This window comes from Notamacropus eugenii, chromosome 5 (genome assembly GCF_028372415.1).
Source record: "Notamacropus eugenii isolate mMacEug1 chromosome 5, mMacEug1.pri_v2, whole genome shotgun sequence".
NCBI lineage: Eukaryota > Metazoa > Chordata > Mammalia > Diprotodontia > Macropodidae > Notamacropus > Notamacropus eugenii.
In genome coordinates, this window is record NC_092876.1 from 84642954 (window position 1) to 84665736 (window position 22783).

Here is a 22783-nt window from a genome sequence, read left to right on the forward strand (position 1 = left end):
GCGGGTGCAAGATAGAAGCAGGGAGATTCTCAAGTTGGAAAGATGAATAATTAAGTGGGAGTTATAGACCCAGCCTTAGCACATGTGCATAGTGGGATCTTTCCTCTACCAATCCTTAGGTGGTCTTAACCTTCACTGAATTTTAGAGTGAAAAGGCACTTCAAGTGGCCATCTTGCCCAACCCATTCTTGAAAAGGAATCTGCAGTATCCCTGACAGGTGGTCATTGAATCTCTGCTTGAAGGAAAGACACGCACAAGTGAAGGGAAACCTACTACCTGCTGACAGACATAGCTCCTTCCACTTTGGGACAGGCCTCATCTTTGGGAAGTAGTTCAGGTTAAATTTGACCCTCTATAACTTACCCATTGTTCCCTCTTCCATGCTTTTCAAATCCTGAAGACAGTGGTCATGTTCTCCTTGAAACGTTTCCTGTCCATGTCAAACATCTCCATTTTCTTCAGCCCATCCTCAAATGGTCTGAACTTGAAGGTCCCTCAGCATTTTGGTGACCCTCTTTCAGATGCTCTGCAGATTTTACTAAATGTAACTAGATTTTACTAAAATGTAACACTTTCTCCACTCCCCTCTAGAACTGAGTATAGTACTCCAAATGTATTTAAGCTTTGGTATGCGCGAGCCCTTCGGAGATGAGAGACTCAGAAGTTGGCTGGACCTTCGGAATCTCAGGTTTAGTTCTGCCCTGGATGTGGGATGTCAGTGACCACACACAGATTAACCATAACCTTGATAAGTGCCTTGAAGAGGTGTAGAATTCATTGATGAAATGGATCAGTGCCAATCTCTATCTTGTCTTTACTCTTTGAGGGGGAAGGATGGGGTCTTCCTTAAGGATAGGTCAATTATTTTTTAACCCTTTACTTCCTGCACACTGGTTTGGGTATGGCATTACTGGACAGATTCCTCAGTTTTTGGGGGGGGGTGTGGGGCATTGCAGGTGAAGTGCTCGTTTATAAGGACCTGTTCAGTGTTCAATAAAAATCTTGTTTGTTCTTACAATGTTAGTTTTCTGTCTTTCCCTCCATGGGTGGGTGGGTGGGAGGAAGGTGATGAGGCTGGTTACAGATGCAGAAGGGAGTAGTCCTAGGAGCTCTTGAGGGGCAACTTCTAGGGCCCCCCAGGATCAGAGGAGGCTGCAGCCAGTCTGTCTCCTTCCCCAAACCTTAAAATAAAACCTCTGGGCCTGCCAGGGATTAGAGCTTTATGTGTGTGTGTGTGTGTGTGTGTGTGTGTGTGTGTGTGTGTGTGTGGATTAGAGCTGTGTGTGTGTGTGTGTGTGTGTGTGTGTGTGTGTGTGTGTGTGTGTGTGTGTGTGTGTAAAGGAGGGGGTTGGCTGTTTCCACCTCCCCAGTCTGGTGGTCAGAGCTGTCTCAGCTGCTGCGGAGGCTGTGGGAGATGCCAGTGGGCGGTGGGCGGTGGGGAGGAGTGCGGAAAACCGAAAAGGAGGAGGGGGCGTCAGGGCCAGCTGGTGCCGGGGGAGCAGTTGTCTGGGATTGTCATATGTGGGGGCGCCAGACGGGCGGAGTGGGTCAGGGGGCTCTTGCAGAGCGGGGAGGGGCATAGTCTTCCCAAGTTTCATGGGGGAGTGGAAGGGGGACTGATAATCTGGGAGTTTCCTACCAGCCTTCTTGTCTCCCTCCACCCGAGTAGGAGAACTCCTACCTTACATTCTCTTCCCCCCGAGGTGTTTTCCACTAGTCCCCTCCCTCACTAGTGTGGCAGCTCACTCTCCTTATCCTACTACTCTCCCCTTTTCGTCTCTTTCTTTCTCCCCCTATTTATGACACCCCACCCCCACTCCCCTCCTCCAGATCCCTTCCCTGGATTGAACGATTGGACGTACCTCCCTAGCCCCTTCTCCCCAGGGCCACAGGTGTACACCTTCCCCCCTCCAGCTGTTGTACCCATTTCTGGACTACGCCGACAGATTAGTCCTTGTTCGAAGTAGAGAAAGTGGGCCGTCCTACCCGGCCTCGGACTCAGGCCGCTTAAAACCTCCTAGGGCCACACACGATAACTCTTGGAGCAACAGATCCAGCGGCAGGTAAGGGAGGGAATTGAATGGCAAGGGAAAGAGGAGGTCGTGGTGGTGGGGAGGGCCATTGCCGTCTTGGCAGTCCCCTAAAATAACCTTCTCCTGACTTATGGTTTGGTAACGTTTCACCGCCTTAATCCAAGTAGTCTGGCTTTGGCTTCTGTCCGCTGGACCTCTGGACAAAGTTATAGGGGAAAAGAGCAGACTTCTTTTCCCCTCAGATAGCAGTACTCTCACTTCTTGCTGTAACCCCATAGCCTAGGTCCCTCCCCCCCAAGCTGTAACCTGGAATTAAGGCTATGGTCCTCTAGCTGTGTATCCCAATCCTTAAATTGTGACCCAGATAGGGCCTTGAGTGGGTATTGAGTGGCATGAGCGGTGGAGTGGGAGAGGCCCTGGTATCTTGAATATTCATTTCTTCCCTTGTCCAGAAGGGCAGGGGCAGGGTTGAGAACTTCCCCTCTCCCTTCTTCCTGCCCTTCCCCAGCCCCTCAACTCTGGACCAAGGGCCAGAGATAGTTAGAAAGGTCTTTCCATTAAGGTCTCTGAACAAAGATGTGTCCCATGCCATCTTTTATGATTGTGTTTGTGGACATATCAGAAAATATCTCTGTGACTTTCACGTGTGCATTCCCAAGTAGATTTATATGAATTGATGCCTTCACGTACACCTACATAAAACCCATGAGTTTCACTCACATGTGCACATGATTAAAAAATAGTAACAATTTTTTTTTTTTGCCAGAAACTGATAGGGGAGAGAGTTAAGCCCTGTTCACAAATGTGCACCCACATTTCAGTCAAAGGGGCAGCACATTCACAAATACACACAGTGTGTATCCTGCTTCTTGGCAGCCTCCTACCTTTCCAGTTTATTTTATATGTCTCTCTCCACCCCACACCCTATGATCGGACCACCCCGCCTGGCTTCCTGTGCCTCCCCATTGATACTCCCTGTCTCCTGACTTTTTCTGGCTCCAATTCCTGGAATGCTCTGCCTCCTCACTTCTGCGTTTGAGCTCCTCTGGCTTGCTTTAACACTCAGATCAGTTCTTAGATTCTGTAGGCCTTTCTCGCTCCCCTCCACCATGCTAGTGTCTTCCATTTTGAGATCATGGTACATCTACTTTGTATATGGCATGTCGTACATGTTTATTTACATGTTTCCCCCATAAGAATGTGAGCTTCCTAAGGGTAGGGACCGTGTTTTTGCCTTTCTTTGTATCCCCAATAAACAGGTGGTGCAGTGGATAGCTTGGGGTTGGGATCATGCTTCAGACACTTACTAGCTGTGTAATCCTGGGCAAGTCATGTAATCATTGTTTACCTCAGTTTCCTCCTCTATAAAATGGGAATAATAATAACATCTGCCTCCCAGGGGATCATGAGAATTAAATGAGATAATAGCTGTAAAGTGCTTAGCATATAGTAGGTGCTATGTAAATGTTAGCTTTATTAATTGTAAAGTGCTTGGCACATGGTAGGAACTATATAAATACTATATAAATAATAAGTTATTATTATTAATTGTAAAGTGTTTGGCACATAGTAGAGATCTAGTTTAAGTCTATAAGCTGAAGCTCAGGGCAGGGACTGTTCACCTTTGTATCCCCAGTACTTAGCACATAGTAGGTGATTCATATACGCTTGTTGAATTGAATTGAGTTGAATTGAATGTATCAGTAGAATCTGAGATCCTTCAAAGAGACAAAAGGGCCACCATTCTGACCTTAGCACCCTCTTAGACACCACCCGCTTTTCTGAGACCAGAAAGTTACATTTATGGGACTTCTCTCTGAAGAGTACTTTATTTCCATACTTGCTAACTCTTTTTCATACAGCTTACTTAATTTACTATAGCCTATATGTGTACACACTTATGTGCATGTATTCATGTGGGCAATATCCTGTGTCTGTGTACTTCAGAACAGATGTCCATATACTTCTGTATTGCCTCCTAGTTGTGTCCGTGCATATGGATAACATCCTTCTAGATCTCTTTGTGTGTAGAAATATGCATTTACATGTATATCTATGTATATCTGTGTGTGTCAATGTGTATTTAGGTTCCTAAATTGTGAACACATCTCAGTGTATGTACATATGTGTACTGTACGGGTATACAATGTGGAGGGAACATACAGACTAGAGTTGGGAGTAAGCTCTCCCTTGGGGTGAGGGACAATGGACATTACCCCTGGCAAATTTGAGACTTAAGAAGCCACAACAATTTGTATCTGAGGAATGAATTCCCTTGGCCAAGAGAGATGGGAGGGACCGATTCACTGCCCATCCCCCTCAGTTTTCCAATCTCTACTTTCCCTGTCCTGTGGGTACTGACTGGGAATTAGAGTGGGACTCAGGGCAGATTCTCCCCATATATATATCCTTTTTGGCCTCAGACTCACAGGTTTTCTTCAGGGAGAGCTTGGAGTGAAGAGCTACCTGTGGAGGTGAGAGAAGGGGTGTTGGGGGGGAAGGACAGAGAAAAACCTGGGAACAAAAATTGGGGAAGCAAAAGAGGTAGCTGAGTAGTTTAGGAAGACTAATTTCCTTGGGAGGGGATGGGAGGAGGGGACAAAGGAGATAACCCCTTCCTTTGCCTTTGTTTGCTTTTCCTGGCTCCACCTTTCACGGTCCTCTCTTCTTCTCACAGTCCACCCACCTCTTCCTGGGATCCAATGAATAACACAGAACCAGGTGCAGGCATTCGAGGATGTGGCCCTTGGGATGATCCTGCCCGCTTCATTGTGGTGCCAGCAGCCTATGCAGTGGCCCTGAGTCTGGGCCTGCCTGCCAACCTGGCTGCCTTGGCCGTCTTTGGGAGGGGTGAAGGAAGGCTAGGCCAAGCTTTGCGTCTCTACCTGCTCAATCTGGCTGTGGCGGATATCCTCTTCACCCTCACGCTGCCCTTCTGGCTCACCTACTACTTGGGCCGGGCCCACTGGCCCTTTCCTGCCTCCATCTGCCACATCACTGGGGCCACATACTATGCTGCCACATACGCTGCCATCTCCTTCATGGTCCTCATCAGTGTCAGTCGTTACTGCACCGTGCAGGGGCCCAAACCTGGGGTTGGCACCCGCCTGCCCCTCAACCAGCTTCGAGTGGCCCAAGCTGCTTGTACTGCTACCTGGATGCTCTGCTTGGCTTGTGCTGCTCCGTCCCTGGTCTCTGCCCGGGCTCTTCGCCCTGGCCCAGGAGGCACTACCCGCTGCTTCGAGCATGGCTGGGCCCGGCAAGACATGGCCTATATCACTGTGGGCTTCTTTATTGCTGCCTTCCTGTTGGTCCTTGGGGCCTACGTATCCTTGGCTCGGGTGCTGGTGGTGCCCCCTACATCGAGAGGGGCATCCCTGGGCCCTTTAGCTATTGGTTCCCATCGACGCATGGCACGGACCATGGTACTGGGACTGTTGTTGGTGTTTGCTGTCTGCCTGGCACCCTACCACCTCATCCTAGCACCTTGGGTAGCCAGGCAAGAGGGAGATGATGTTGACAATGGAGATGGTGAGTGTCCAGTGCCTTCTACCCTGGATGTCCTGCATACTCTCAGTCTGGCCCTGCTCAGTCTCAACAGTTGCCTGGACCCTCTTGTCTACTGCTTTTCATTACGTCGTTTCCGCCAGGATTGCCGGGGGCTAAGCTGCTGCCCGGGATCTGGAGGAACCAGGGTCCCAGCAGCCTCTTGTTCCTCCTCCTAGAGGATGGATGCCCAGCCCCACTCAGGCCAGCTCTTCTTTTCTAGGGCTGGTGAAAAGGGTGAAGATGGGGGTGATGAGATGTGAACAGGGCTGTACCCAGGGTTCACAGGGAAGAGGAATTTAGCAGCATTTTGTTATTTCTCACTCCAATCTGAGGATCCCTGACTTGGGTACCTGTGCAAGAGAGAGTCCAAGACAACAGTGCCTGTGATTTGGGGTTCTGAGAAGTAAAAATTGTAGCCCAAAGTGTGGATGTCTTTATTTCATGGGTGGGGATGGGGGAAGGAAGGACCGTGGCTGGGATTAATGGAGATTTTGGAGTGTTTAGTAAGTATTATGTAGGTATTTGTATTATGTAGGTTTGTCATGTAGGTCAGGACCACTTCTAGGGATACAGTAGGCCATACCCATCAGGTGTCTGGGGGTAGAGGGGTGGTAGGGAAGGAAATAAGCACTTTTATAGTGCCCACTGTGTTCTAGGCACTATGCTAAGTGTCTTTTTTCCCTCTTTTTACAAATATCTTATTGGATCCTCATAAAAGGTCTGAGAGGTAGGTGCTATTATTATCTCCTTGTTATAGCTGAGGAAACAGAGGTAAATAGAGGTTAAGTGACTTGCCCAGGATCACATGGCTAGAAAGTGTTTAAGGTTAGATTTGAACTCAGGTTGTCTGGGTCCAGGTTTGGCACTGTACCCACTGTGCCACCATCACATGCCTAGACCTACAACTTCCACCCAAACCTCTCAACGTTTTTGTATAGGTGACATAAGTTACAATGTATAGGATGTAAAATGGTGGGAGTGGGGTAAGATGGGGCAACAGTGATGGTGATGGCAATATGGGAGACCAAAAGGAGCTGGCACCAGTTGTCAAAGTGACCTGCTGTACTGATTTCATCCCCAAACAGTGTCCCACCCTCAAACTGTTGTGCTGTTGAGCAATTTCATCAAGGTGAGTGGAGACCAGTGCAGAACCAGGTCTGTTGTTTGTGTGAGTGGGAACCTGACCCTACTGTTCACCTCCAGCACCCCTAGGAGTCTTGATAATTTATATTTCATTAATAATTGTTCCCCTCTCTGTAGCATTTTAAGGTTTACAAAGCACCTTCCTCATAACAGCCCTATGAAGTTAGTAATGTATTATTATCTCCATCTTAATAATAACATTAGCTAACATTTATGTAGCATTTTTAAGATTTGCAAAGTGATTTACATATAATAATCTCATTTGGTCCTTTCAACAATCCTGTGAGGTAAGTGCTACTATTATATTCATTTTACAGATGAGGAAACTGAGGTTTAGGGAGGTTTTGTAACTTGCCCACACACCTATCAGGTGTCTGAGGCAGGATTTGAACTAGGATCATTTTGACCAGTTCTATCACTCTACCCATTGCATCCCCTAGCTCTTTCATTTTATAGATGGGGGAACTAAGATCAAGAGATGAAGAGTGCAAGGGCTAATGAATGCAGGGCTAAAAGTCAAACCCAGGTCATCTGACTACAAGTCTAGTGCTTTTTCCAATGTGTCTAAGTTGGGTTTTCAACTTGGTCCAGTCCCTGCCCCATGGCCTTTCCTTTGACCTGAACTGACTTGTCCTCATCCCCTGCCCATCATAGCTTTTAGGCTGAGCTATGATGGAAAGATCACAACACTTTAACTTTTAACTCTAAGAGTTAAAGGACCTGTATTCTAATCTTATTTACCCTCCCACATGGCTATCTATCCTGATTCCTGGATCGTGGAAGAAAAAGATGATTCCATATCCTTGTCCCAAATCCCATCCTGACCTTTGAGCCACCTCCTTTTGTCATTGTTGGCATGTTCTCAGGTTCCTGGTGTCTCCAGAAACACCATCTGGACTCACTGGGAATCCTTCCTGGCCTGAGCACAAGCCCAGGACCCTCTCTCCTGCCTCACTGTAATCCTGCCCTGGAAGAGGGCAAGTGTCTTCCTGATTCATGCTCACTGGGCAGTTCTTACATCTGGGTTTCACTTCTTTTTGAAGCTGGGCTTTTTTATCTCTTGCTCTAGATCAATAATGAGGCTCTGTGTCCTGAGCATCCTTGGGTTCAGGAACTCTTCCAGCCTCTCTCCTTCCCAGCCCTCTCAGTTCACTTCCAAGGTCCATTTCTTGTCTAGGTGTTCTCTGCCTGGGGGAGCTTGTCATTTCCCTTCATTTTAATGATGAAGATGCAAATGACCCAAAGAGGAGAATAACCCTCCTACACACAGCAGGTCCTATTTAGAAGCCCGAGACTTACCTGGCCAGGATATTTCTTTAGCAAGGGATTGTTCCATAGAGAGCACAGGATTGATTTGGAGCAATGAGATCCTCTTTTTCAAGTTCCTTATTTTATAGATGAAGAAACTGAGGCCCCCCAAATTTGAGTGACTTGCCTAAGGTCACACAAACAGTAACTAGAACTGGGACAAGAATCCTGGTCCTGTAACTCCAAAATCTGATGCTTTTCCCACTGTACTGCTCTGGAACCCACCTAGGGTGGGTGGTGTATAGGAAGAGAAAAAGGGGAGGTGTTGAGGGCTGCCTGGGCCCATTATTTCATCTCTCTAGGCCTTAGCTTCTTCCTTCAAAAAAGGGAAATGAGCAACTTTTCTCTGACTCAGAGAGATAGGGTGTGTGTATATGTGTGTGTGTGTGTGTGTGTATGTATGTGTGTACGTGTGTGTTGGGAAAAGGTTAGGTCTCAGGCTGTGGGATCCCAAATTTTCTTCATCCCAACTGAGCAGTGGAGAAAAGGGCTTTAGTTGTGGGAAGGTTGCTTTAGATCTACCCCACGCCCATTCTCAGCAGGGTGGGAAGGCTGCTGGGTAGCAGACTTGTGTGGCTCCTCTCCCCTACTTCCCTCAGCCTGTTGGGCCTATGTGCATCTCCGCACTTGCTCTCTCTTGGCTTTCAAGATCACTCTGGGTCAGCAAAGAGCAGTTCTAAGGGGCTATTGCAGTTGGCTCTCCTGCAGCCTGCCTGCCTCCTACCCTTCCCATCCATTCCTCAGTCTGAGCTCTGCAGCTTCCCTAGCTATCATGGGACTAGCATGCCCTTTCCTCATACCCTGCCCCTGAATGTATGACTTAGGTCTGAAAAGAGATGGGTGAGGTTTCTCTCTTGGCAGGCTGATCAGGACTCCAATTAGATATAGCTTTAATTTCTTTCTCTGCAGAGAGCTGAGGTGATGGTGGGAGGGCTCACTGTACTGGGGCTCTAGTCATAACTTTGGGGACAAAGGAGAGGTAGAGAAGGATCAGAGCTTCCAGCAGATGGATATTTAGAGTTTTGGGGGGGGCAGCCAAGGAAGTTAGGGGAAAGTCTGGACAGGTTCGGAAAACAGAGTGTATGTCTGCAAATCTGTTATGGATGTGAAGATGTGTGACAGTAGGGGAATGTTTGTGCCTGTGTCCCAGTCTCTATGTGTCCCCACATGTGTTAGGCTTAATGTAGGGTTTTGGTGTATGACCTTTTGTGAGAAACTGTATCTCCCAGGCTGCTTATATCCTGTGTCTCTGCAGCTGTTTGGCATATATGTGTGAGTGACTGATGAAGTGGGATTGTGAGAAACTATATCTCTGAAACTATTCAGGTTGTGGGGTGTGTGTGTGTGTGTGTGTGTGTGTGTGTGTGTGTGTGTGTGTGTGTGTGTGTGTGTGTGTGAGAGAGAGAGAGAGAGAGAGAGAGAGAGAGAGAGAGAGAGAGAGAGAGAGAGAGAGCAAGAGAGAGAGAGAGGGAGACAGACAGAGACAGAAACTATATGTGTTAAGGACTCTGACCATGAGACTGGACTGTGTCACTCACTGCTGCTTGGGAGACTGGTGTGTATGTCTACACAACAGGAGCTTGTACAACACACTAGGAACTCATACCAACCCTGTGTGTGGTTGTGACTGTCTCTCTATGTATCTGGATGCAAGGATGAGGTCCCTCTTCCCCACCTATTTCCCCCTCCCCGCTGCTAGGAGGTGGAGCGAAGTCTCATTCGCATCCCTGAAGGCTACCCAGGGAAATCCCCCGCCTCCGCCTAGCTCAGCCCCGGGCACTGGAGGGCGCTCCCCAGGGTGGTCTCAGCACCCCTCCCCCGAACCTTGGACATTGGATAGCTCCCTCCGATCGAGCAGAGAGAGATCTCCACTCGCCCCCGCCAGACAAGCGGTCGGAGCGGTAGCAGGGGCCCGAGCCCTCCTGGGTTCCAGCTCCCGCCCCTAGCCTGGCTGCTCCGGCCCCGCCCTCCCCCCCCTTCCCCGGCTCGTCCTGCGCGGGGGCGGAGCGGGCGGGATCCCCCCCGCCTCCCGTCCGGGTTCCCGGGAAATCCACCCTCCGCAGCTTGCCGGGCTCCCTCCCAGTCTCGGAGGCTCCGGCTCCGCAGCCGGCGCGGCCCCTTTGCTGGGGGCTCCGCAGTGCCCGGAACCCCCCCACCCTTTCTCCCCGCGTCCCCGGCCTGGCGGCCCCCTAAGCCATCCCAGCTTGCTGCCTTCGGGCAGCCTCTGGGCCTCAGTGTCACCGAACTGAACCCCCTGGCTCTGCCTGCCCTGCCCCCCCATCCCTTCCAGCCCTCCGCCTCCGGGCAGCCTCCGGGCCGCCGAGTGACCGGACAGACTGACGGACTGCAGCCTCAGCGCGGCCGGGGCCAGGTAAGGCGGCGCTGGGGGAGGGGGGTCCCAGAGCCGCGCCTGCCACCCCCTCCGCAGTGCCCTCCCCCGTCCGGCTTGGACAGCTGCGGCTGCAGCCCCCGTCCCCTCCCCGGCTCCCCTCCCCCAGCGGCCTCCCTGGCCTGGGGAGGGGGTAAGGGAAGGGTCCTGTGTTTTCGTTCTCTGCCTTCACCCGGGGTTGCATCCCTGCAACCTCGGCTGGGGCTGGGGGTGAGGGAAGGACCCCAGGCCCAGGCCGGGAGGAGGATGCTGGCGGTCCCAGCTCTGGGTTCCGAAATCACCACTTGTTCCGAAGCCCCGGGAGGGCAGCGGGCGGCGTGGTGGCAGTGGCCGTGGCGGCGGCGCCAGGGGCCAGGCGGAGACCCGGTTTCCAGGGGAGACTGAGCTCCCGCCTCCTCCCGCCTCCGCACAAGAGAGGGAGGGAGGAAAGGAGGGGGACTTGGATCTCAGCGCTTCGGGGGCGGAGGGAGCCCTGGCTGCAGGGGCCAGTCTGGGGGATCCCCCTCCCCTGCGGAGAGGACGAAGGGGCCGCGGGGGAAGGGCCCCCGGAGAGAAGTTTCCTCGATCCGTGTGTGATCGTGTGAGTGTATCTGTGAGGCTGGGTCCGTGTGAATGTGGCTCTGTGTGCTGGTGAATGTGAACGAGATACACTCTGAAATGTTTTCCCGGGGGGATTTCCTAAGGAGAGGGGCCGAAGGAGGGGGAGGGGGAGGGAGCCTTAGACTTTTCAGGTCATTCCTGCAGTCTCTTCTGCACCCTCCGAGCCATTTAGAGGTGGGACCTTTGCTCCCTGGGAACCTTGTCACTTCAGGGTCTCTCCTACTTGTCAAGAGGTTGGTGAAAGCTCACTTTGGCCCTTCCCCTATTAGGTTCTAGGCCTGGGTTTCCTCCCTGGACAGGGAAGATGGGGGCCAGGATGAGGCATCGAATTTTGTCTCTACTCCCTGGTTTTCTGGCCTTCAGCGAAGAGTGCAAGATCAGAAACTGGGGGTCTGGGGGCCCTGGCCATCTTCAGAGCACTGATAATGTTGTTGTGGGGGCCAAGCAGGTTGGCAGGACAGGACTGAAGGGGTTATATGGGAGCAGAGGGCACCAGCCTTGGGTGAATGGTGATGGGATCTTGGGCCCAGTGGGTCAGAGTCTCTTTGATATCAGTGGTTTCACTGAGATTATTCTGCCCAGTTTAGTCTGGCATACCCGAGGTTTCTTACCTAACCTCCTCAATTTCCCCTCTTCAGGCATGGGTAGTCATTTTGTACAGTCCCCTGTCTCCAATAGACAGGTCTACACCCTCTGAATAACCAAAAGGAGTCAGATTATTCTTTCTCAACGCTGCAGGGTCTTTCCTATACCCAATATAGAGAGTCTCAAGAAGGTACCTCAGATGGGACTCTGGTTCTGTCCACTGACTCACTGTGTGATGGTAGGCAAGTCCTTTCCTCTCTATGGTCTTCAGTTTCCTTCTTTGTAAAATGAGAGGATTGGACTAGCCACTAGATTATCCTTTCTAGCTTTGGCAGTCTGTGATTTCTTGACCATAATTGGGACTAGGGCAGGCAATAAAAAGGCAGGGGGTATGGTACTGTATTCTGATACTCTTAGAAGGTCAGGACCTGAGGCTCTGGGAATGGAAGGAAGCATCTGGGTTCTATCCTCTGTTCTGACAAATAAATCCTCATGGCTGGTGATGGTGGTGGTGGGGGGTTCTTCCTATTCTCCCATGCTTAGTTAAGGTCAGGAGATCCTAAGAAAGGGTCCATAGTGAGCCCTACGACAGTGGAGAGGGAAAAGGGGAGAGAGAAGAAGGGAGAGGAGAGGGGAAAGGCTCATGAGTTGGCTGTGAATCAATGTTAAAAATGGGAACAGGGAGGGGCTGGTTAGGCAGGTGTTTCTAAAAGGAACATCGGCACAGGTTGGGGAGACACAGACAAAGCTTCCTCCCTAGTTCACACACATGCACTACACATGCACATATACAAGCATTCTTGTATACACATGAACGTAGCACACATGCACAGGTTTTTCACATTCCCAGAAAGAGACCTTTTATCTTTTTTTCTCACATTTTCACATGCATACTTGTACTCCCTCTTCCCTAGACACACAGACACACAGACACACACGTATGTGCTCTTACATGCTTACTGATGCTCAGAATCAGCTATACCTCCTTTGGGGCTGGCACATTCAGTCAGAGAATGTTAGGAAGGGACCTTAGCAGCCAAGGATGCCTTCAAACAGGGAGGGGAAGGGAAGGAAGGGAAGATAGAGATAGCCAAAAGCTGAACAACTGTTCTCCACTCACATTGAGATGCTGCCTGCAGCATGAGGGAGCAAAGTTAGACATCATAGCAGCCCATAGAATGTAGAGCTGGGAGGGGCTTTAGAGGTCATTTTATCCAACCACTAGGCATGAGATGAAGCCTGGAGAGGGAACAACAGATTTGCTCACAATAATAATGGAGTAAGAATTTGAACTCAGGTTGTTTGACTCCAAATCCCATATTTTTTCCAGTGGAAGGAACTGCTTCTTTAAGAAAAACTTCCTAATCACAAGGGTGATTGTGGACACTGAAAGGGGTGATTTTGGGGTCCTCTTGAACAAACCCACATGCTAGGGGCCCTTTCTGTCTTATGGGATCTTAGATTTAGGACCAGAAGGGACCTGAAAGATTATCAAGTCCAAGCTTCTCATTTTACAGATGAGCAAAATGAGCACCAGAGAAGGTAAATGACTTGTCCAAGGTCATACAGCTAGTTAGTGGCAGAGGGAGGAATCAGATCTATGTTCTCTGAAAACAGCTTCCTTTGCATGGTACCATATTGTCTCCTATAAACTAACCTCCCCGTACTTGGTGGAGCAAATGGTAAAATCAAATCTGAGATTGAGAGTGTAACTGATCAACTGAGAGTCCCTTTTCTCAGTCCTTAACACTCTGTACAATGTTTTTGGCCCTTCCCAGGCTATCAAATCAACTGATTGGCAAACATTTCTATGAAGTGCTTACTATGTGCCAGCCCTGGGAATATATAGACAAAAAATGAAACGGTTCTTGCTTTCAAGGAGCTTACATTCTGTAGGGAAAGACTATGTGTACACAGATGAATATGTGCAATATGAATATATAAAAATGAATACAAGTTATTTTAGAGTGGAGGAACTAACAATGGGGGCAGGAATAGGGAAAGTTTCCCATAGGAGGTAGCGATTTAACTGAGCTTTGAAGGGAACTAGAGACCCTAAGATGTGATGGTCATGAGGGAGTACATTTCAGTCATTAGGGTACAGTTTATGGAAGATGGAATGATTTATGTGAAGAACAGTGAGGACAGGTTGTCTGTACTATAGAGTTCTTGAAGGAGAGTAAGCTATAATAAGGGTGGAAAGACTAGATCCAAGTTGTTATAGGCTTTAAATGTCAAACAGATGAGTTTGTATTTGATCCTAGAGGTGATAGGGAGCTGATTGAGTTTATTGAGGAGGGTAGCAATATCGTCAGACCTGTGCTTCAGGGATATCACCTTGGCATCTGTGGCTATGGGGAGGATCTGTTAGAATGGGCTTGGAGTAAGCACAAGATCTTTGTGATTATGATCACAATGGTACCAATAATCCCTCTTTCCCTGTACCACCCTTTCTCCAAGTCCAGCCTGGCCCAGGCCCAAGCAGAGCAGCAGCCTCTCCCTTCAGCCTAAGCCTAATGAGACACTAAATGGGCAGCCCAGCTTCTGGCAAAATCCAATCGAAATGGGATTGGATCAAGGATAAAGGAGCTAAACCAGCCCAGGCCCTTATAACATCAAGTACCCCCAGGGAGGAGCACTGGAAAGAGCTGGGGCTGGGGGGGAAGGGCAAGGTCAGGAGCCCAGGGAAGGAAAGATAGATGGTGGGAAGAAGGGCAAGACTTCAGAGCAGATTAGAAGTCAGGAATCCAACCTGTCTCTAATCTCCATCCTGGTTTCCAGAAGTGGGTAAATTACAATTGCCCAGCCAGAAGCATCATGTCCATCATTGCTTTGCCTTCTAGGGATTTAGGTAACAATCTTCAGCCTTGGGTGTGGCTGGTGTGTGTGTGTGTATGTGTGTGTGTATGTGTGTGTGTATAGTGTAGAGGGTTGTGGAAGAACTGTACTCAGAAGTGGTCAAGTCTGTCTTCAAACCTGGCTGGGTCAAGTATTCCAGTGCTCCATGGCCCCCCCGGGGTTCACTGGAAGAGGAATCTCCCCCTCATGAACAGATTTAGCTACCTTGGGCATCTCTGCTGAGTCTTACTATTCCGTACAGGATTAAAAGTCAGTCAGTTTTATTTGTAGGGAGAGGGGTCCTGGACTTGACTCAGATGGGGCTGGGTTCTAGTCTTGTATCTGCCACTGACTTCCTTTATGACCTTGGGCACAACCTTTTTCCTTTTGATGCTTCAGGGTTTTCCTCCATAAAAGGGGCTAGATGATGTCTAAAGTCTCCCCCAGCTCTGAATCCTATGATCCACTCTGAAGTCTAACCTCAATCCCTCATGCTGTAGCTGGAAGGGCTAACTGTCTCTAAGGGATTGGAAAACAGCTGATCAGCCTTTGGCTGTCCCCACCCTGCCTTTTCTTCTCCCTCCCTCTCCCCCTCCCCCTTCCCTGTTAGGAGGGAGGCAGCTTTGCTTCCTGGAGAGCCTGGGCTGTGGCTGGTGATTCTGAGCAGGCGAGGCAGCCGCTCCATCGTTATGGTAACAGGCTGCTAGATTCTGGGTGGGCATAGACACTTGCTCATCTGTTGTGATAACCTAGTGGGGCCCCTCACCCTAGTCTGAGTTTCAGGAAGGCACTGTAAAGCATGTGGAGGGGTATCCTGGCTGAGGTGCTTGACTTCTTTCCATTCTTATGTGGAGAGCTTACCCTTGGGGATTCAGCTGGAAAGCTGGTGGAGAAGGCTCTGTGTGGACAGGTTGCTACACATATATAATGTTATTGGCCAGAACATGCATGTGTGTGGTACACATGTACATAGGTTCTCACATGCTGGTCCATATCAGACCATATTTCGTATGCCTCAGAACATGTTTGCAGATGCCCACACCCTCTGCAATTGGGGCACCCAGAAAATCTGGGTTTGTGGAGGTGTTCATATGTGTGTCCCAGCGTATACGTGAGGGCTCACATTAATATATATGCCAGAGAGTGAGCATGTGTCTGTGAGTATGCATACCTATAATGAATGCATATCTATCAATGTGCATATACTAGCGTGGCACATGTATGTCAGAGAACGTGCCTCATGTGCCACAACTATGTGCAAAACTATGCATGTGTTTGTATCAGAGAATGCCTTACATGAGTTTCTTTTTGGAATCACTGTTAGACTGCTTGGTTAACATAGGGGCAAAAATATTAGTAGTGGTAGTGGGACATGATCCTAGGCTACTCTTTTGCTCTGAAGGACCTTATGGGGGAGCCTCTGGCTGGGGGTCTTGATGTCTCCTTCTAACTCTCTCCAGTACTCAAACATGAAGAAACCTGGGCTGTAGGGTGGAGTGAAATGGAGAGAGGATTCCCTCACCCCTGCTTGTCACCCCCACCTCCCAGTCAGGCTCCCAGTTTCTCTCCTCCCTCTCTCTCCCTCCCGCCTGCCCGCCTGCCGCTGCTCCTCTAGGCTTAGTAGGCTTCAGGAGCTCTCTCGGCTCTGCCACATGGCTCGCCCCCCTACCCCGCCCCGCCCCGCCCTGCCCCGCCCCGGCCCGCCCCACCCCAGACTGGAGAAGGCTCCCTCCCGAAGGGGGCCACCGAGCTGGGTGTGGGCAGCAGAAGCAGGATACCCCAGGCCGACACCTGTCACTGGGTGAGTATTTCTGCCCTTCTCTTGGGACTGAGGAGTGAAGAGCGGGGGGTGAGTTGTTCCTGAAGGCAAAGGGGAGTGCGTGCAGGGGCCCTCAGGCATCCGGGTTTCCATCCCCTCGGTTTATATCTTTTGACCTCATGTGGATTAATTGCCGGGCTAGGCTGGACTGTTGAAGGAATGTGGTTAACTGGGAGGGGATAGGGCAGGAAGAGGCCGGTGATTGTGGGAAGGACCCTGACAAAGACGGATTCCTGCGCTGAATGGTGGAGGGAACAGTGCCTTCTTTCCTCTAGGTAGTTCCCCAGGCCTGAGCAGCTCTGAAAGGAGCCCCTTGGTTCAGACTGGAAGCTGTCCACGGTGCTGAAAGGGCCGCTGTCCCCTGTACTAATTGAAAGTTGGAGCAGGGTCTGGGAGATCTTGCTGCTGTCTGACCCACTTGCTGTGACGGCAAGTCAGGGACCCTTCTCTGACCCTGGGTGGGGAGGGGAGGAAGAGAGAGGGAGGTCCCTTCTCTGACTCAGGGCTCCACCATACCCTGAAGGACCTTAGGGAAGCAGCCTTAGCAGGTTTTCTTAGTTTTCACATATATTCCAGGGAAAATCTTTGGGATCATGGATGGGGTGAGAACTACTCCTCCCAGCTCCATACTCTTGCTTCATGCACTGAGGATGTTGGGGAGGGCAGTGACAGGTACCACTGAGCCCAAGATGTTCCCATGCAGTTACTCCTGGTGGTGGTGGGCAGATCAGTTTATATTTAGAGCTCTGAGGTAGTAATTCAGAAGTTAGGTTTGGGTTGATTTGAGTCCCAGGTATCCAGGAGAGTTCAACCAAGTCTGTGTACTTGGGGGGGGGGGGTGGCTTCCTAAAGGGAGGTGGGCTTATGTAGGGGGAGTGAGGTAGGATTTCCAGGCAGAGAGTTTGAGGGCGGGAAGTTGTTCAGTCATGGAGGAGGGAGTTGGGGGCAACTGGAGGCAAGGAGGGGCGATTAGAATGGATTGGGGAGGTTCAGAGTCATGGATGGGGAATAAGGGGAGGGTTGGAGATATGTAGAGGATGGGGATTAGAGCTGTATAAAGGGCCCCTAGGGAGTATGCTGGGGGCAGGGGAAGGGGGGATGCCTGGGCCCATCTCTTAAATCCTTAGCTCCTTTGCATATTCCTCTCTAGCCTCTCCTACTGGCCTAGGAAACAGACACCTAGGAGGAGCCCCCTCTGGTATCTGGATCCCCGTTGTCTCTGGGGCTTTCTTGGTGTCTTGTTTTTGTCCTTGGGTGATATGAGTTCAGGACATGTAAAATAGTCTGTGGGGGAACAGTTGGTAGGAGCAGTGATTGCAAGCTCAGCCCCCTTCCCCAAGAGAGCAATCAAATATTCAAATGAATCCTTCTTTCAGTAGGGCTGGAAGGCTCTGAGACTTTGGGCTAGGCTGGACTCTGGGTCCTAGTTTCTGGATTATTAATTCTGGGCTGGGTTGAGTTCTGAGCTCTGGTTTGTTGAATGAGGTAGGGGGTAATCTTAGGGAGAGGGTAGGGGCTTACCTTTGGATGGGTAGGTGCCCATGCCTGTCAAGGAGGGCAAATGATGCACTTAATCCCTATGTTCCCCACTCCTCTGATGAGTATATGGTTTCTAGACTTTCCCAGCCCTATACTACTATCCATGTTCCTTCCTTCTCCGGACAGAATATCTGAATTTGAGGGCTAAGGCCCTGGGCTTCCAGCCAATGGGTCCCTTCTTTGCCCACCCTATTTTGGTATGTTCCATCAAAATGACCCTCTTTACAATGTGCTTTTTCAAGGGACTGAGTGCTGGCAATCCTGTGAGTATCAGGGAGGTGGTGTGTGCATGTGCATATTTGTAACTCTGTGTGTGTGTGTGTGTGTGTGTGTGTGTGTGTGTGTGTGTGTGTGTGTGTTGGTATGGAGCAGGAAATGTGTGCACAGCTCAGCTTTGCTTCTCCATCTTTTCGTTATATAATGACTTTGATGAGCCTTCAAGTTGGTACCACCTCTGCTTGGAAAAGACCTTCACAAACCCAGCTCAAGGGTCCTGCTTCCTTCTCCCTTTCCCTCCCTTCTCTTCCTTGTGATATTCAGGTCTTTTCTTTGTTGATCTTTGATCTTCTCCATTCTCCCCTGTCCCCCTATTACTCTTGTCCTCAACTGTCCCCACCTTCAAACTGAACTGGTCCTCATTGACTACTCCTCCTGCTCTGCTGGCCTCTGCTTGAGCCCTGACTGGGTCCTCTAAGGCTGTATAATGGCCTTTGCCTGTATCTGATTCCCTGTCTGTGCAGGACCCAGGCCCTAATCATTCTGCTCTCTTATTTCTGACCTTTGAGCCTAGAATCCCTGAAATCTGGCTTGATCTCTTTGCACAGTTTTGTGGAAAGTGGGAAAGGTCTCAATTTCTTTCTCAACAGCCTACAAGAGTTGTCAGGGAGGTGGTCAAGGGGAACTTAAAATGGGCAGGAGATGGGAGGAAAGCCAAATCATTACCCTTCATACCTGTCATGGTTCCTGAGTAACAAAGAGGCTAATAGGAGAGCCTAACCTTAGACTTTCCTCCTAAATTTCAGTTTCCCCTTTATTAACTAATTAAAAAAAGGTATGGGGGCAGAGCCAGTGTCATCATTGGGGCAGAGTCTTCTCAAGTGTTGAGGCTTCCCAACCAGGCCTTAACTTTGGCCATTCCCCTTTCCTGGGAGTTGGGTAGTACTAAAGGAGACTGTTGGGTGTGTGCTCAGGCAGGATTAGTTAAGGTTAGAAAGCACTTCCTGAAGAGAGGTGGGGGAGAAGTAGGAGTAGGAACAGAGGCAGTCTCAGCTTCTTTTCTGAGGACAGAAGAGACCCCCAAATATCCAAGTGGTACTCCAATCAGAAACTGGATTAAATGACTCCTGAAAGGTCTCATGATTCCAGTAGGCATATCCATGTGTAAGGGAATGTAAATATGTGCTTGCATACATGTGACCTCACTATTCTATATGTGCATTTGTGACATATGCATGTTTATCTGGAATACTTGCTGTCTTCATTAGCTATAGGAGGCTGGATTCCTGGCTCCTTTCTATTTCCATTAGCCTTTCAATGCCTTTGGAGGCTCAAATCTCTCCTGTGGTTTGAGTAGAGGTGACTGAGAAGGGTGAATGAGGTTGGGATTTTAACATATTATGGACACCAAGTGTTCCAAAGCCTCTTGGAGGGGGCGGAGGTGTTAGACTTGCCAATGTTCCTTCACATATACAACTTGTACATACACACTAGTACTACATATCTAACATGAAGATGCCCATTGATGCCATGTGGGAATACCCATGTAATGCTATTTCAGATATGTTAGTTTGCATATACTGTAATACATATGTATACACACCAACATTCATGCATATGGTAACACACGTACATGTTATAGGCATGTGCACATTGTAACACAACAAACAGTTGAGTGTTACAACAATGTACATTCAAATAAGCCTGCATGCCAATTCATATCCATCTGTGTCCACTCATAAAAAAAGACTTGCCCATACATGCTCCTTCCTACCTGGCTCAAATAATCTCACTAAGCCTAGTGTTCTCTCTCTTTCTCTCTATCAGTTTTTCTGTTTCCCTACCCTACCCCCAACCTGCCCCTCAACTCATAGCACTGGAAAAGCAGGCTCTTTAGTAAGGGTGAGAGAGATAAAAAGGACTGGGAGAAGAGAGCCAGGACTTAGCCTGTATTCCTAGACCATCCTGCTCAATCCTGGGAGAGATTAGACATCTTGTTCTTGGCATGAGGTCGGAGCGGATCATCATGGAAGAGTCACTAGACATCATTCCTCCTTTACTGGGTCATACTGGACATCTCCACATCCACTGGGCTGTCCCTAGGCAGCTGAACTATGGCACCTAGCATCCGGGGACTCACCCCAAGGCTGTCTCCTTTCTATCTCCCTAGGAAAGTGCTCCTGGGGATTCTCTAATGTCTTCTTTGTGTAATGACCAAGAGAATTCATCCTCCTTTCCCTTACCCAGTGACTTTTTTGGGAGGGGGGTGCCTCCTTCTTTTTTTTTTTTTTTTTGCTTCTTATACCCCCTGGACTCGGAGCATGAGAAGCTCAGGGGAAGAAGCAGCTGGAGCTGCTGTCTGTCCGTCCTATCCACGGTAACATAGCAACAACGCCTCTGCCAGCAGAGATGGGGAAGAGAGAGGAGTCAGCACTGTGGGTGGGTGGGTAGTGTGGGCGAGGGGCCTGGGTGGCAGAAGAGTGGGTGAGGGGGCTGGGCAGTAAGTAGTGTGGAGGCGGTGACTAAAGAGTAGCATATCAGGCCTTCTCAGGGGTGAGGGGAGGAGGTATCTCTGTGTATGTGTGGTCCTGCTTCTTTTGTGCCCTAATTTGTCTGGCCTGGGGTTAGAGAGGGAAGTGTTCTCACCTAGGGATCATTGGGTCCCTGAGTTGTGACACTGGTTGAGGCTGGCTTCTTGGGGACACCTGTGGGGGGGAGGGGTACCCCTCCCTTCTCAACCTGTGCTCAGGGAATCGTGCAGTCCTCTGTCTCCTGTCTCCTCCCTTGGGGTTCACAGACACCCCTGGAGGACATTGGAAGCAGAGGCAGGGGGCTCTAGTAGCTGTCCACTCCACCCTGCTCCACCCTGTATGAGAGAGAGAGAGAGAGAGAGAGAGAGAGAGAGAGAGAGAGAGAGAGAGAGAGAGAGAGAGAAGCTAAGCTTTTGGGTGGTGCCAGGGCTGAGGGGGACCAAGAGTGACCTACTTCTTCCTTTTCTTTCTTTTTCCAAAAGGAAAGCGACCCACTTTCCAGCCAATCTGGTAACGGCCTGGTCCCCACTGACTCCCCCGACCCTGCCTCCTCAGCCCTTCATCCCTGGGATGTAGAGCCCAGAGGAACTGGGGCCCCACCCCTTCCCTGCCCATTGAAGTCGATATTTGAAGATTTTGGGGGAGATAAAAGACCCATGTTCCTCAACCCCTCAATCCTTTCTCCCCAGGCAAAACCTTTGCACCCTTTCTTTGCTTCCTCCTTTCCTTTCTCACTCCCTCCCTCTCAGGAGGGCTAGGGTTCTGGACTCTCCCTATTTGTCTCTTGGATATTGGTCTGAGCCTCAGGGCTCCCTTTCTCCCACCTTCCCCCCCCTCATTAGCGTGGGCCTGGCAGGATTTAATTATTTCTCTTCTCAGCTCCAGATTAATTCCATCTATCACAGACCAGTGACAGGCAGAGCCTTCTTGGGATAGCCTCAGGGACCCGAATACCCTCACCTGGGCCTCATTCTGGGCTACAGGAAAGGTGGGGGTGCAGGGGAGGGGAAGAAAGGAGGCAGGATTCAGGCGTCAGTCCTGGTTTTGTTGTGTGTGTGAGCTATGCATACGTGTGGGTGACCATGACCATGTGCACCTGGATATGTCTGTCTGTATATATGAGTGTACTTGAATGATTCCATGTAGGAACCGCCAGCTGTCTTTTTGCTTTAGGCCTCATGGTGTCTTGCTCTGTTTGTGATTAAGCATATACATGTATGCATGCAGCATTTCTGCCTGTCTCTGCCTAGCACTTATGGTGAGGGAAGCCCTGGGGAGCATAGTCCTCTCTTCCTCTGGACCTGCCTCTAGTGGTCAGAATCTCCAGCTGACTCTGATCAGCCTGTTGTGTGAGGGGATGGGCTAGGGACTGGACTGGGGAGGTGTGGCCTGACCCTACTGACCTTGGGGCAAGTCAGTAGGTGAATGTGAGAAAGATGTGAGGGTAGAGGAGACAAAGGGAAGAGGGAGGATGGGGCGAGAAGAGGGATGTGTGTCTTTCCTGTGACCCTCTTTGTGACTTTTCCATGGGAAACTGCTGTAACCGGGAGACTGCAGTTTGGTTTTGGCCTGTCTCCTGGCTCTCCCAGGATGGAAACTGTAACTGCAGATGCACACATTCCTTTCTACATATCATTTAAATACTCTTAATTTAGGGATAGCTGTTGAAGCTAAGTGGTTAAGAAGGTGAGTTTCTATCCTCTCTCTACTCCATCCCCTTGGGAGAGGTCTGTGGGCTCTCAGATGTTTCTGCTGCTGGAATTGATTTCTAGCTTCTCTGAACAGAACCCCCAGCCTCTCTTACCCATCTCCCCATGGGGAGGGCTCTAGCATCTTATCAAGCTTTAGGTTCTGCTGGCTCGCGGAGGCCAGGCATGGGGAGGTCTTCCATCTCCTGGAAGGTGGGGATGTCTCCCTAGTTCCATCAACTCCTTTCCTGCTCTGGTGCAGGTGTAGGGTATGGTGGGTGGGGGTGGAGATGTGGGACATAAAGCAGAGCTGAGTTCAGGCCTGCTCAGAAATAGAGGGATGGACATGAGGACCTCTGGAGGGTTCTGTCTCTATCATATCACCTTGACCCCTGACTAGAGCTCAGATTCTCAGTCCTTCTGTGGAGAGCACAGTTGGACAGGACTGAGGGAATCAAAGGGAACTCAGGAGTCCTCCTCTTCCTTCCCAGTCCCACTTTCCCCATCTTCTTTTTGCCCCTTTCCACTTCTTTCATCTCATCTG

The 22783-nt window shown here is 50.0% G+C and overlaps 2 protein-coding genes across 2 annotated transcripts in view; both read left to right on the forward strand.

Moving 5' to 3' along the window:
- The first annotated feature begins 1853 nt into the window (after positions 1-1853).
- On the forward strand, positions 1854-6005 carry LOC140508625 (platelet-activating factor receptor-like). The gene is made up of 2 exons (XM_072616521.1): positions 1854-2064; positions 4712-6005. The coding sequence occupies exon 2, from the start codon at positions 4737-4739 to the stop codon at positions 5757-5759; it is 1023 nt and encodes a 340-aa protein (XP_072472622.1). The 5' UTR covers positions 1854-2064; positions 4712-4736; the 3' UTR covers positions 5760-6005.
- Positions 6006-10115: 4110 nt separating this feature from the next.
- The window catches only part of DLGAP3 (DLG associated protein 3), a 78601-nt gene continuing 65933 nt past the window's right edge, over positions 10116-22783 (forward strand). The window contains exon 1 of the mRNA XM_072610093.1: positions 10116-10405. The gene's annotated coding sequence lies outside the window, so the exon portion shown is untranslated. The remainder of the gene's footprint in view (positions 10406-22783) is intronic.

Bases quoted from the DNA above. Each gene is read 5' to 3' on its own strand.
- LOC140508625 (XM_072616521.1), top strand. From the start codon at position 4,737: ATGAATAACACAGAACCAGGTGCAGGCATTCGAGGATGTGGCCCTTGG.